The 14744-nt window shown below is 53.7% G+C and overlaps 3 protein-coding genes across 3 annotated transcripts in view; 1 reads left to right on the forward strand and 2 right to left on the reverse strand.

Moving 5' to 3' along the window:
- The first annotated feature begins 1818 nt into the window (after nucleotides 1-1818).
- On the forward strand, nucleotides 1819-3045 carry Znhit2 (zinc finger HIT-type containing 2). Its single transcript, XM_004627258.2, has one exon. It carries the CDS (start codon nucleotides 1840-1842, stop codon nucleotides 2998-3000), a length of 1161 nt encoding a protein of 386 aa, XP_004627315.1. The 5' UTR covers nucleotides 1819-1839; the 3' UTR covers nucleotides 3001-3045.
- Nucleotides 3046-3185: 140 nt separating this feature from the next.
- On the reverse strand, nucleotides 3186-7899 carry Tm7sf2 (transmembrane 7 superfamily member 2). The gene is made up of 10 exons (XM_004627259.2): nucleotides 7747-7899; nucleotides 7260-7456; nucleotides 7114-7168; nucleotides 6550-6744; nucleotides 6367-6470; nucleotides 4496-4615; nucleotides 4234-4402; nucleotides 3924-4004; nucleotides 3716-3838; nucleotides 3186-3493 (listed from the first exon to the last, which is right to left on the reverse strand). Exons 1-10 carry the CDS (start codon nucleotides 7796-7798, stop codon nucleotides 3333-3335), a joined length of 1257 nt encoding a protein of 418 aa, XP_004627316.1. The 5' UTR covers nucleotides 7799-7899; the 3' UTR covers nucleotides 3186-3332.
- Nucleotides 7900-8032: 133 nt separating this feature from the next.
- Nucleotides 8033-14744, reverse strand: part of Vps51 (VPS51, GARP complex subunit) — a 15299-nt gene continuing 8587 nt past the window's right edge. Inside the window, exons 3-10 of the mRNA XM_004627261.3 lie at nucleotides 11628-11774; nucleotides 11317-11536; nucleotides 10510-11227; nucleotides 9886-10101; nucleotides 9470-9688; nucleotides 8982-9103; nucleotides 8808-8895; nucleotides 8033-8398 (exon numbers count right to left, since the gene is read on the reverse strand). Coding sequence (XP_004627318.1) covers nucleotides 8138-8398; nucleotides 8808-8895; nucleotides 8982-9103; nucleotides 9470-9688; nucleotides 9886-10101; nucleotides 10510-11227; nucleotides 11317-11536; nucleotides 11628-11774 — 1991 coding nt within the window. The 3' untranslated portion in view covers nucleotides 8033-8137. The remainder of the gene's footprint in view (nucleotides 8399-8807; nucleotides 8896-8981; nucleotides 9104-9469; nucleotides 9689-9885; nucleotides 10102-10509; nucleotides 11228-11316; nucleotides 11537-11627; nucleotides 11775-14744) is intronic.

Below are 14744 nucleotides of genomic sequence, written 5' to 3' on the forward strand. Positions count from 1 at the left end.
AGGCCTGTAATCCCAGCATTGGGAAGGCTGAAAACAGGTGGGTCACTATAAGTCTGAACTGCAGAGTGAGACCCTGTATCAAATACATAAAAATTAAAAAAAAATAATGTATAGCATAGCTGGGGTTGGAAGGATGAGGCAGGAGGATCCCTGTGAGTTCAAGGCCAGCCTGCACTACCTAGTGAGATCCTGTCTCAAAAACAAACAAAAAATAAATGCAGAGTAATTCAGAGTCAGAACAGATAGGATACAGGGTTGAGTGTGAGGTGAGGACCAAAGAAGTGGGGCTAGCTGGGCACTGTAGCACATACCTATAACCCCAACACTGAGAAGGCTAAGAAGAAACAAATTTCAGGCCAACCTGGATGGCTTAAACAGATTCAGTCTCAAACTTTAAAAAATGGGGGCTGGGGAGGTAGCTGGGCAGCCTAAGCACCTAAGCACCTGCCTGGCAAGCACAAAGACCCAGGTTCAATCTCTGGTACTGCATGCTGTGCTGGCCCCAAAACCGGGCATGGTGGTGCGCACCTGTAGTCTCAGCGCTGAGAAAGGAGTACCACTACAAGTCTGAGCTGTGTAGCGAGACCCTGCATCAATAAAAATAAAATAAAAACAAATTTTTAAAAAATGTGGTAAAGGGGGTGGGCATTGGGCGTGACTCAGTGGTAGAGAGCCCCTCATTCTATCCCCAGTACTGCAAAACAGACCCTGGAAAAAGAAAAACAAAACAAAACACCTGGGTGTTGCTTGGCTGATGCATGAAGTGAGGCACCATGGCGCTTGGCATGGTTGTTTGTGGCACGTCCCCAGTACACACAACACTCAGTCAGACTTAGGCCTTCTCTCGCATTCTCTCTGTGCTCTTTCTTGTTCCTTAATATGGAGTCTACCTTAACAGAGGCAAATGGACAGTGGTGATGTGTAAAGAGAAGCTACTCAAGGAAAGAAGAGGCCTGTGTGGATGAGAAAACTCAAGAGAGGAGTTAATCTGATAATCATGGGTTCTGTTGAAGGGGCAGTGCCATCAACACATCAAAGATGAGATAGGGACTGGGGAGATGGCTCAATAGAAAAAGTGCTTGCCTGGCAAGGGCAAGGTCCTGAGTTCAATCCCCGGTTACACAAACACACACACACACACACATACAAAAGGGGCTGGGGAGAAGGCTCAGTAGAATAAGCATTTCCCTGGCAAGCGCAAGGATCTGAGTTCAATCCCTAGTTCTGCAAAAAAAAAAAAAAAAGAGGAGGTAGCCTGGGTGTCCTTGCCTTCACCATTCTTCTGCTCTTTTAACTGCCTCCCTAACATTTGTCCCTTAAGCAGAATTGCCGCTCTTCCAGTGCAGGGAGCCATTTCATGTATCATAGGTCTGACACAACTGTTTAGAGAAGGTTCATGTTTGCCACACCTCTTTGTAGTACTGGAAAGGTTGTTGTTTTCTGAGACAGGGTTTCATTATACAGTTCAGGCTGGCCTTGAACTCACTTTGTAGCCTAGGCTGGCCTCAAACTCGTGGGGATCATCCTATTTCAGCCATTCCAGTGCTGGGATTACCAGCATGCGCATGAGTATAGAAACTTTAAAAATTTTTTTTTTATTTTTAATGTAATCTGGTTCCAGTGTTGGGACAGCCGCTAGAGGGCGAGCTGGGACCGAAGAAGCGTTAGTCACGTTTTTTTTCCTTTAGCGTTACTGTGGTGGGCGGGGCTCGTACGCTAGGCTTCCGAATCTGGTCGGAAAAGGCCGAGAAGCCTCGGCAGCCTTGGTTGGCCCGGCAGAGGCGGAAGGAAACAAAGCACCACCGGAAGTGGCTACACTGCTGCGCCGCGCCAGTTACCATGGAGCCGGCTGGGCCCTGTAGTTTCTGCCCGGCTGGAGAGACCCAGCCAGCTCGGTACACCTGCCCTCGCTGCAATGTGCCCTACTGCTCACTGCGCTGCTACCGGGCGCACGGAACCTGCGCCGAAGCCTTCTACCGGGACCAGGTGCTGGGAGAGCTCCGCGGCCGCAGCTCCTCTCCGAGCCGCCTGGCAGGTGCTCTGCGCCGGCTGCGCCAGCAACGCGAAACCGAGGACTTGCCTGAAGAAGCAGGCCAAAGTTCTGGCCCGGCGCCTGGCGCCGTTTCAGGACTCTGGGAACGGCTAACGCCGGCCGAGAAGGCTGCCTTCGAGCGGCTGCTGAGCCGCGGCGAGGCGGGCTGGCTGCTGCCCCCATGGCGGCCGTGGTGGTGGGGCCGCGGGACCGAACCGCGGCTTCTGGAGGAGTTGGATGGTGGCCCCGGCGGGGACCCTGAGGAGCCGGCGAAGGATGCCGCCACCACCGCGGGGCCGGCTCCCGAAGACCCTGCTCGCGCGCCGCCCGTGCCATCCCGCATCCCCACGCTGGCCAGTCTGAGCCGCAGCCCCGCCTCGCCGCTCGTACGCTTCCAGCTGCCTAATGTGCTGTTTGCCTACGCGCACGCACTCGCCCTCTATCACGGCGGGGACGACGCGCTGCTCTCCGACTTCTGTGCCACACTGCTTGGCGTCTCCGGAGCCCTGGGTGCCCAGCAAGTCTTCGCCTCGGCGGAAGAAGCCCTGCAGGCCGCAGCCCACGTGCTGGAAGCAGGCGAGCACCCTCCAGGGCCTCTGGGCACACGGGGTGCGATGCAGGAGGCCGCCCGAATTCTGCGGGGTGAGGGTCCGGCAGACCGCAAAGGCTACACGCTGGCAGCGCTGGGGCACCTAGCACAGACCCTGGGCCGGGCCCGGAAACAGACTATGGCTACAGAAGAGCGAGATCGTCTCTACCGCGCGCGCAAGAAGTGCCAGTTCTTGCTGGCTTGGACCAACGAAAATGAGGCAGTCCTCACTCCTCTGGCACTAGACTGCATCATGGCCCACCGAGCCCATGCCGTGGCAGCAGAGGAGATTGCAGCTCTCACTGGGGAGCTGGAGCAGCTTTGGGGAGGCCCTGTGCCACCTGCCCCAAAGACTCTCATTGAGGAGCTTCCTGGCTGAATGGGGACCCGTGTCATTAATAAAACTTGACTGATTTGCCCACTGGTTGATAGTGCCTGTGTCTGAGTGACAAATCTGGTCCCTCATAACCAAGACTCATGGTATTCACACGCTTTCATCTTCTCCCTTCTCAGTGTTGATCCAGCTGGTCATTACCACAGTGGCCCCAGAATATGAGAGAAGTGTACCATAGGTTCTGGATATTTATGCAGAAGGGAACAGTGCTCCCCAACACCTCTTCTGTGAGCCTGGTCCGGCTCAGGGATGGCTGCAGACCCTGGAGTCCTCGTATGTCCTGGCTTCCTGGCCCCCGTTGGGGGCAGCAGGACTGTTCAGTAGATATAGGGCACAATCCGGTAAGGTACACGCTGGCAGTACTCGTGCCAAGCCCGGCCATACTTCTGCAGGCACTGCAGCTCATCTCTGGCCTCTCGGTGCACCAGCAGCGCAGCAAAGTAGAAGAAGTAGAAGTAGGGAAGCAGGTGGGACACCCCTGTAAGAAGTGGGGCTTTGTGACCAGCCAGCACCCCAGGTCACAGGCTCCCACACCAATGCCTCAAAAGTGTCAGACTCAGCCTTGCAAGGACCAAGGCCTTAGTGAGACACCAGTACTCATTGGCACTGGGCCCCACCCAGCCACACACCATGCCCCTCCCCAGGCATTGACAGGAAAACCAGGCTGGGCATCGTGTCCGTTGTCATCTGTGTCACTTACCACAGGGCAAGGACCAGGCCAGAGCCATGATGAGGTCCCCAAGGTAGTTGGGATGCCGGACCATACCCCACCACCCAGACACCAGCAGTCTCTTCCCTGTGGCTGTAGGGATGGTCTCAAGGCCTAGGGAACAAAGGTAATAGGGTGGGAAACCCCAGAAAACCCTGTTGCCCCACTTCTCCCATGGCCTTCAAGGGACCCAGCTCACCAGCTATGCTGGGGTCGGAAGGATTCTGCCGGAAAGTGTTTTTCTGGGAGTTGGCCCCACGGAAGATGTAGTAACCAACGGCTAGGGAAAAGCACAAGCAGGGGTCAGGGTTGAGGGTTGTAGCCATCTGCCTGGTCCTGATCATCCACCATTCTGTTCGTAGCCCATACTCTGCCTGGACACCAAGCAGCCCCAGCTCCAGCTTTAGACGAGCCCCTGTGCTTAGCACCTCCCCACTGAATGCTGAGCAGGAGGTGAATGAATGAAAGGGGGAAATGACAGGCTCAGTCTGCCTCCCTTCCTGACTGACCATTGATGAAGCAGATGAGCAAGGCCCTGGGCAGCCCTAGGGGCTGTGGGTGGTACAGCAGGAATTGAGCCTGCAGGCTGTAGGTGAAGGGTACCCAGACCAAGTCACCAAATGCCAGCATGAAGCCAAACCCATCGTGGGTGATGTCCATGGTGGTGAGGACAGCCTCCTGCAGGGACAGGACCCAGAAACAATAGCTTGAGTGCTGCCAAGGTCCTCTGAGTCCCTCCCTGCCTCCCTCCCCTGCCTAGGCCAGCCTCACCTCGTACCAGAGGGCATCACCCACATAGAGCAGCTGGAAGCCATTGACCAGCCACATGGCCAGGGAGGGGCTCCCTCGAAGCTCCGTCTCCTGCAGAAGCAGGGCCAGGTTGATGAGGACCTGGGAGGAGGGGAAAACAGGGCAATCATCTCTACTGAAGTGGCAGGGCCTAGCCACACAACTTCTCCTTCAGCTGTCATTATCAGTCACTCTTGTTGAGTGGGCCAAGGCCCTGTACTCAGGGACGCAGACTGAAATTGCAGCTCCTGATTAAAACTGCTGCTTTTGAAAAAAAATGATAAAAAATATGAAAAAAAAATCCTGCTGCTTTTGAATCTGAGTTTTGTCTACAGCCATACCACCCTGAACATTCCTGATCTTGTCTGCATCTGAGTTTTGCCACTTGGGCAGAATGCTTACTTTCTACCACTCTGGGGGAAATGGGCATATTAATCATGGACCTGCCTCATGGTGGTGTGGTTTTATGGTTTGTTTTTATTTTTGTTTTTTGAGCCAGGGACTCACTGTGTATTCCAAGCTGGCCTTGAACTCACTATGTAGCCCAGGCTGACTGGGAACTTGTGATGATTGACTGCTGGGATTATAGGTGTATGCCACCACACTTAGATTCATAGTGGTGTTTGAAGACTCCAATATAAGATGTATGTGAAAGTAGGATCCAGCCTGTACTAAGCACCCTCATTTAGGTAGTACTGGGTTAGGTGCTATTAATGACGTTATAATTCTCACAATGCTCTTGGGAAAAAGCTTTCATTTGATCCTATTTCATGAATGAGGAAATAGCCCAGAGACTACCATGCCTGTGGGCAGGCCCAGAGTCCAGATCCATGATGAAGGCAGGTGTTTGACACACACCTATAATCTTGACTATTTAGGAGGTTGAAGCAGGAGAAGCACAAGTTTGAACCCAAATCTGGGCAATTTAGTGACTTAGTGAGAACCTCTCTCAAAATTATTTATTTATTTATTTTTTGGTACTTGGAATCGAATGCAGGACCTACCTCACACTTGCCAGGCAGGCACTGTGCCACTGAGCTAAATCCCTAGCCTTTTGTCTCAAAATTTAAACTTGAGACATTCTTTTTTTTCTGGTGGCAGAACCAGGGATTGAACTCAGGCCCCTGCGCTTGCCATGCAAGCGCTTATTCCACTGAGCCATCTCCCCAGCCCATGTCTCAAAATTTAAAAGGGGGGCAGGGATATAGATAGCTTAGTATGAAGGCCCTAAATTCAATTCTCGGTTCCCCCAATCCCCCTGAAAAAAAGATTCATGGAGCAGCTGGCAAACCTTTCAAAGTGAGATTATTTTTAAGGTGACATGAGGACCTTTGTGCAAATGCCTTTGGTAATCCATCCAGCATGGCTGGTCTTAACCAAGGAACACAGCTGAAATACTGTCAACGACACCAGCTTGTTGTTAAACATTTCAGTCAGAGGTCAACACGGCCTTGATTGTCAAGAGTGGCACATGCCCACTGTTCTAGAAATAGATTTTGCACTTGACTGCTGAAGTTAAAGCTGTGTGTGCTGTCCCAGTTGCCCCCTGCTTTGCTTTCCTCCATGGCACTTGGCGTCTTTGACATGCTATGTGCAAGTGTTTGTTTTTGCCATGCCAAGGGTGGAATTCAGGACCTCACACACACCAGGCAAGTGCTCTACCACTGAGCCACTACATATGCAGCCCCACTATATGTCTTACTGATATCTGGTCTGTTCTTCCAACCAGAAGGAAAGCTTTATATATTCTCCCTCTTGTTGCACAGTACTAGAGCAGTATCAGGCACATGTTGGATCCACAGGCATCCTTCCCCTCCCTTGGCCCCAGGTCAGCCCTCTCAAGCTCAGCATACCCAGCCAATGAGGCCAGGCCTCAGCTCACAGAAGTATTTGAAGTCAAAGAAACCAATCCGAGGATTCAGCTCCCGTCCCATGAAAAAGTCATAAATGAGGTTGCCTGGAGAGTAACAAAGTATGAAATCTTGGTCAGGCAGCCTCATCTGCCTCCATCCCCACCCTACTGGGCCCCATCTCACCTGAGTTTCCCCCAGGTGCCAGGCCTGAGGCAGGGGCCACCTGAGCCTTCATATAGAGAAGGAAGCTGAAGATGAAGGTAGTGAGGGTGGCCACGAACGCCAAGGGCAGCAGCACTTCTGAGAGAGCCCCCAGGGGAAGTCCCGCGGATATCCCCAGCCCTACCAACAGGGCGGTCAGCATCAGGGCCTGGAAGCCTGAACAGCAGCAGAGTGAGTCCGGGGGCTGTGGCTCTCACCCAGTCCCTCAGAAACACAAGACACGGAGACATTCACACACGGATATCCAAGCTCAGGGAGGTCACAAACCTCACCCTAAGTCACTAGGCGGCCACCTTACCCTTCAAAGGGCCAATCCTGCCACTGGACTGGTGTATAGTATAGAGTAGCAGGAAATAAGGCAGGGCTATGGAGACATGGGTGCGAGGAGACCCCTCTGGTTGTCAGTCGTGGGTGAAACCCCATAAAGGAGCTTGCGGTTGGGATCAACCTTTATGAACTCCCAGATAGACATGAACTCCACTGCTACCCACAAAACTCCAGCCCAAGGGCCCGTCCCCCAGGCACCGTTAATAGGATAACGCAGGCGACTCTTGTCCTTCAACTCCAGCCCTTCTGCCACCTGCGAGTGCAAAGGGAGTCTGAGAAGGGTCGGGGCGCAGGGTCTCCTGCTGGGCCCACTCCTCCCCCTCTCTTTGGAAGGAAGCCCAGACCTTGCGTGCCGGCAGCAGGTAGAGCGCCGCCTGCAGGCCGAGCCAGGTGAGCAACAACAGCAGCACCCGAGGATTCCACAGCTCGGAGAGTCCCGGCAGGTGCGCAGGTGGCCCCAGGAGGCGAGCCGGGCCGGAGCGGGCCGCCAGGAGCAGGTGCAGCGCGGTGGCAGGCAACAGCAACATGAGCGCCGCAGCGCCTGGAGAGGGATCGCGGCGTTTGGTGCGCCCCTCTGCCGCCCGCCTTCGTTTTCCTTCAAAGCCCCAGCTTTGCACCCTGCCTCCCGGTCCTCCTCCCTGCTTCCCACTCCTCCTTTCCTACGATAGCCCTCCTGGATGTCCCTCTGCGGACACCACCCCAGCCTTTTGCTTAGGAAGTCCCCACCCACTGCTTCCACCCTTAGATCCAGCGCTGTCCTCGATCACAGCTCATCCCTTCCAGCAATCCTTCACTCGGCCTCTGCCCCAAGCAACCTCTCTGCTCCATTACCCAGGGGGCCCCCGAATTCCAGCGGGGCCTTCAGACCCTGAGGAGAGGCCATGATCTCCGCTTCGCGGGCGGTAGGAGGTTCACAGTCGGCCAAGGAAACTCGGTCTGTTATTGCCCGCGAGGCACCTGTCCACACGCTGGACTGGACAGCGCTTCTACGCTCCCTGTGGCCACGCCCCCTACCCATTCTGGCACCAGCACACCAACCAATCAGCAGATAGGGTGGGCCGGGCAGACACCAATGTAGCCCCAGTCTTGAAGCCCCGCCCCAGAGAGAAAAGCTGGGAGAGGCCACACATATTTTATTAGAAGTCCCACACGGGCCTGCCCGGGGAAGCCACTAGGGGAGCCTCGGCACGGCGAAAAGGACGCTGCGAGGAATCCACTGAGCCTATCCACGCTCGCAGATGACCTCGACGACACTGGGCTCCATGGGCACTGGGTCCGGACAGCGCAGGGCTGCCGAGGCCACCACTTCATCCAGCAGCAGATGCACAAGCTCCTCATCGGCCACAAAGCGCCACAAGTAGAGCTGCAGGAAGTGGCAGTCCACCTGCACCTGCTGTAGCCCAAAACGCCCAAAGGTGCGCAGACGCACACACTCCAGTAGGGTCTTCAGGCTGATCTTAATGATGCCAGTCAGCACTGATACCTGCAGGGACATAGAGATGTGGCCCTTTCTGTTGTTGGAGGTAGGGACAACCAACTTCTGCATAGAGGCAACGAAACATAAGGTGGGGGCAGGTGCGATAAGGCAGAAAGAGCCAAGGCTCAGATAAAGGGAGGGGATACAGTGTTAACACCACCATCTGGAATGGACAGGTACCACCCAGCAAAAACAGGCTGAGAAGAGGTCAGCATTAACATAGGACAGGTCAGGGAGGGGAAATGTAACTGAGAAACCCAATCACTGAGTGTGGGCTGGGCTGGGGCTGAAACTGAGGTGACCAGCAATATCTCTGGAGGCTGTATGGTCCTAGGGCTTCCTTGGCTGGTGTGGGACTACTCCCCCAAGCCCTCCTAAGACCACTGGAGACTGGGAGTCACACAGAACTTCAGACCTTGTTGAACTCCACAGGGCTGAATACATCAATGCGTTCAGAGAACAGCTTCTGGATATTGCTCAAAAGGTTGGTGTCCATGGGGGCACTGGAGGGAGGAAATAAGAATCAGAGCCCACCCTGCACATTTGTCCTTCTTTGTCCATTTCTCTGAGGCTTCCCTACCAGGCAGACCTGGGTGTGTAGCTGGGTGCATAGCGGCCCTGCTGCCGTGAGCTACTGTACACTGAGAAGGTCCTCTTGCTAGAGTCACTGCTCTGGGCCTTGCGAACACCCTCTTCATACAGGAGCCCTACCTGGAGGTGAAAGGACACTGCATGGGGGCCAAGCAGAGGACCCCTTGGGCCTATTAAGTACTAGGGACCCAGAGGATACAATTAACTGCAGCATTTTTTAAAAAGAATCACAGGGTAATGGTCAGCATGTATGGAATCAGTGGAGTAGGGCAAGGGCAGGCCACAAGAGTCTGGGGCCCAGTCTTCAGCAACAGACCTGCCCTTAGTGACCGTACTGATGAAACAGGGTGATGATACCATAATCCTGGTTGAGAGGAACAAGGCCATGAGTACAAGCACTGCCTAGCCCCTCTGTCTCAGGTCTCAGTGGGCTGACCCTCAGAACCCCCACCCACATCATGACTCCACTCCCAGCCCAGGCAGCACCTGCACATCAATTGCTGTGGTGTCCTCCACCACCCGCTTCATGACAGCACGCACATTGCGGGGCTCCAGGGTACTGAGCCAGTCACGTGTCTCTACACTCTTGCGCAGCATCTGTGATATGACCAGGCCCTGTACTTTCACATAGTGAGTCAGTAGTCGCCGTGCCGTTTCCCTGGCTTCTGCACACAGTGTGCTCACAGGTGTCACTGGAGACTGGTCCTGAGCCAAGGAGGCAAAAGGAGCAGTGGAAATCGGGGCAGGACATTGGTAGCACCAACCTAGAGCTGGACACAGCCTGGGCAAGGTGGAAGTTAGATGGACACAGATGGCCAGTCTGGGTTTGGCCACAAGGGATCATTTAGCCTCCTGTGTCCCAGCATCACCCAATACCACCCTGCTATAAGCCAGCACTTCACCTGCACCAGAAACTGCTCATCTGTGAGGGTGAGGATATAGGAGATGGTGGCTGTCTCATAGTCCAGGCAGAGGCGCGAGAGAAGCAGGAGCAGGGCAGGTGGTGTGGCACCTCCTTTCTCTCCTGGGCTGTCACAGAAGCTCTGAGCTGTCTGGCACATGGAGCGGATGAAGCCCACAATGAGGGTCTCTCGGACTCCCTGGCTGCAGAACTCACCCTGTAAGGAGGGAGGGGCCTAGATATATAGGTGGCCTCCTCTACATAGCAGAGGCTGCTCCTTACCCTTGCCTAGGCCCTGCTTCAAGGCACAGCTTCTTTCTCCATTCCAAGTACCAAGGGCAGCTTCCCTGCTTGGCCCAGGCACAGGGAGTGGCAGGCTGGAAGCCCTGGGGATCCTGCTACCCTCCTACTTTCAGCACAGCTGCAGGTAGCTACAGCCTCCCCAGTCCTCCCAACTGTACCACCTGAGAACCCAAATCCACATCCAGAGTCCATGCAGCTAGGACTGGGGGTGCTGTTAGCTCCTACTCAAGGTAAAGTATTTGTTTCCCACACACTGGTAAAGGGTACTGGTATGGGACCAACTACCAAGATGAATAAACATTAGCCCAAGGGCAGACTGTACCCGGAAGTATGGCTTGTTGGAGAAGGACACCTCCTTGGCGGTGAAGAGGTGAACAGCAGCCAGAGAGGCCTTGATGTGGCTTAGGATGGAGCTGGCCACATTGGCCAGCAAGTCAGCTAGGCTGGGGCCCTCCTTCCCAGCCAGGCGAGGAGCAGCAAGTGCCTGGCGCACATCAGTCAGACAACCCAAGAAGGCTGCCCGCAGGCCCTGTAGGTGATGGCCCAGCCGTTCTTGGGCCACACGCTCCACAATCTCCGTAGCTGACTCAGTGAGCCCAGCAGCAGCCAGTGGGGCTCCAGGTGCCCGCAAGCGCCGGTGGAAGCGATCCAGCGCCCGCACAAGCAGAGAGTTGTCACCACCACCCTGTTCCTGTGCCAGCCGCCGCTCAACCAGCTCAAAGTAGCGGCTGCCCAGCTCCCGGGCAAAGGCTGCCAGCTTCTCTGCACCTGCGGGGCCCTGGGCTGCAAACAGCTCTTGGTAGGCTGCTGCCACCTGGCAAAGACCACCCACAAAGCCACTGCCACCCCGGTCAGTGAACTCCAACACATCAGGCGCAGGGGGCGAGGGCCCTAGCTCCTTTTCCAGAGCACGCAGCTCCTCCTCCAGCCGCCCCCGGGCGTGCACCAGGAACTCCTCGCACAGCTCCTCAGCAGGTTCGCCCAGCGCCAGCAGGAGCTCTACACACTCAGCCTGCTCGGGGGCTCCAGAGCCGCCCTCCCTGTGGGATCAGAGAGGAAAGGAAAGGAAAGGAAAGGGCAACAGCTCCCAATGGCCCCAGAGGCTGGCGCAGACACTGAAGGCTCATACCTAAAGCGCTGCCGTAGCTGATGTGCAAGGCGGGCCGTGATGACCTGGCAGTCATCCTGGATGGCACGGAATGAGGGCAGGTGCTGGTACTGCTGTAGCACAGCCTGTGCTCGGCCCTGGTAGTGCACTGCTTGCCTATAGGCGCCCAGCTCCACACACTTGGTGAGGCGCGAGGGCAGCTCGAAGAGGAACTGCAGCTTCCGCAAGAGTGTGTGCACCCCTGTGAGACCAGGATGGGACCAGAGGGCTGTCAGCCCAGAGCCCAGGGAACTGCCTGTCCTGTTGAGGGATCTACACAGGAAGGTGCCCACCTGCCAGCTTGGTGATGCGCTCGTGGCGGTCCTGCAGTGTGGCACTAATGCGTGCACTGAAGTCAGTAATCACAGCCATGTTGGTGGCCAGCCTGTCCATCTCATCCTCCATCTTCCGGAAATCGTTTTTCATCTTCCGAATGGTGTCTAGGAGAGGAAGGAACTGGAGGTGACAAGGGGGTGGTGGCACCCTAAGCCTCTCAGCATGAGCCAGGGCACTAATACCTATGACTCCCATGAAAAGGCTGAGTCCCTGCACACTGCAAGAGGGAACACTCTATCAGTGCAGAAAGCTTTTGCACACACACCACCCATGTCCCCCAGTGCTGGTATCCAAGGGAGGGGACAGAGGCAGGGATCCAAGGGCACTCTGCCCTTAGAGTGTGTCTAGATCTCAAAGAGGGCCCCACATGGTAAGGACTGCAGCAGCTTGGTTTTTTTTTCATCGTGCTGTTAGGAGAAACTCTGCAGGGCTGGAAGACAGCTCAGCAGTATGCATGGTACCAGCTCTGAAACTGGGCATGGTGGCACATGCCTGTAACCCCAGCACTGAGGAGACTGAGACAGGAGGATCACTATGAGCCTGAGCTGTGTAGTAAGACCCTTTATCAACAACAACAAAAAAGGAGCTCTGAAGAGGCTGAGGCCTATATGCTCATGCTGAGGGGCACCCTCCTTGACCAGCACAGGGGGGATAATACAGTTTACTTTTTTTGAGATGGCCTCGCTATGGAGTTCAGGCTGGCCTTGAACTCATTTCTCCTGCCTGAGCCTCCAGAGTGCTGTATGTGCTGCATCTGCCTCATGTACATCTTTATCTTCTTCCAGACCCCCAATCTTTCATTTACATCTACAATACTGTCTGTCTTCTTGGAAGGGGCCTTGCCATTTTGTCCTTATAGAACTCTCCCTAGCCAAGTATGGTGGTACATGCCTGTAATCCCAGCACTCTGGACGCTGAGGCAGGAGAACTACTGTGAGTCTGAGGCAAGCGTAGGCTAAAAAGTGAGCTGAAGGCCACCCTGAAAGGCATAGTGAAACCTTGTCTCAAAAAAGACAAAAAAGGGAAAAAGAAATCTCCCTAAAGAGGCCTTTTATCCTTTCTTTCTTTATTTTTTTTGCAGAACTAGGGCTTGAACTCAGACCCTTGTGCTTTCCAGGCAAGCACTTATTCTACTGAGCCATCTCCTGGGCTCCTCTTATCCTTTTCTACTCAAGGTGAATTAGAATCTGGCTCCTTAAAGCTTACTTACTTATCACAAAGTGCCAACACTGCAATTAAGCCTGAATACTATTTTAGCCAACATATTATTATTTTTCTTTTGTTGTACTGGTGATCGAACTCAGGACCTTGCACTTGCCAGGCAGGTTCTTATGCTGCTGAGCTATCTCCCTGGTTCTTAATACTATTCTAGTTCACAAAAAACAACTCATACATTAACATCTTTTATCTTAAAAACAACAGGCATGCCTTAGATTTGCTGCCACTGTTCTAGATCCTTTTTATCCCAGCTGTCTTTTAAAACCCTATTTCTGGGGGGCAGGAGATAGCTCAGTACAATAAGTGCTTGCCTGGCAAGGGCAAGGGCCTGAGCTCAATTCCTAGTTCTGCCATAAAAACCAACCAACCAGGGGCTGGAGAGATGGCTCAGTGGTCTAAAGCACCTACTTAGAACAAGCTTACCTAAAGCATCAGGGACCGCGGTTCAATCCCCCAGCACCACATGCCAGCCAGCCCCGCCCCCTGGTGGGCTGAGCTGGCCACACACACACACACCACTCTCTCTCTCTCTCTCTCTCTCTCTCTCTCTCTCAAATAAATAAATAAATAAATAAATAAATAAATAAATAAATGAATATGTCTTTAAAAAAAAAAAAAAAAACCAACCAACCAAACAAACAAAAAACCTATTTCTTAGCTGCACATGATGGTACATGCCTATGATCCCATCATCCTGGAAGGCTAAGGCAGGTAGATGTCAGGTTCAAGCCCACTGTGGGCAACTGTTTTGTTTTGTTTTTTGTTGTTGTTGTTTTGTATTTTAGGGTCTACAGTGTTCAGGGTCTCACTACTAGATCGGACTCATAGTGATTGAACCCCCGGCCCCTGCGCCTGCTTGCAGGCACTTTAAACCCTGGCAACTGTGTCTTAGCAAGACCCTATCTCAAAGTAAACAATAAGAAAGGGCTGGGGATATAGCTCAGTGTGAAGGCCTTGGGTTCAATTCCCAAAACCATTTTTTTAAAAAGTCACTTTGGGCTGGTGAGATAGTTCATCAGACTAAAGTGCCTGCTTAGGATAGCACAGGGACCACAGTTCGATCCCCGGAATCACATGCCGTGCCAGCACCACCCCTAGGGCAGCCTGAGCTGGCCATAGGGGAAAGAAAGTCATTTCTTTGAAGACCTCTCATCACACTACCCCCTTCTTATTGCCACTTCTACTGTCCCTCTTGTTACCAGCTCCTGATCACTGTCTCCCCTTGCCCCCCTTCTGTTACCTCCTTGTGAGCATCAACAACATGGGAGAGTCTTTGGACATTTCTTTCTTTCTTTTTTTTTGGTGGAACCGGGGATTGAACTCAGGCCCTTGCACTTGCCAGGCAAGCACTTATTCTACTGAGCCATCTCCCCGACCCTCTTTTTTCTTTTTATGTATTTAGTGCAGGGTATACAGGGCCTACAGGGTCTCACAACACAGATCGGACTAAGTGATTCTCCTGTCTTCAGGCTCCCAAGCACTGGGATTACAGGCACACGCCACCATACCCAGGCTCAATCACTATCTCAGGGTGCTCCAGAGATAGGCCTGCATGGCACACCAGGATCAAACCCTAGCTGCTGCGCTCTACCTAAGCAGGTACTTTAGTCCACTGAGCTATCTGGCCAGCCCTTTGGACATTTGTGAAAATGTGACCAAACCAAATGCCAAGTGGCACTTGGCACTGCTAAATCATTGTTATGGTTTGTGTCTAGTTGTCCCCCCAAAGCCTCATGCAGTCATGGGGCGAGAACTTCTAGAGTTTGTGTTAACTCATGATCCACTGGGATTATGTGTGATCCAAGGCTGGGATTATGGGTCTTAGTACTGCTGGGATTATCTATAGGTGGGTAAAT

Source organism: Octodon degus, unplaced genomic scaffold (assembly GCF_000260255.1).
Source record: "Octodon degus isolate 3935 unplaced genomic scaffold, OctDeg1.0 scaffold00018, whole genome shotgun sequence".
NCBI lineage: Eukaryota > Metazoa > Chordata > Mammalia > Rodentia > Octodontidae > Octodon > Octodon degus.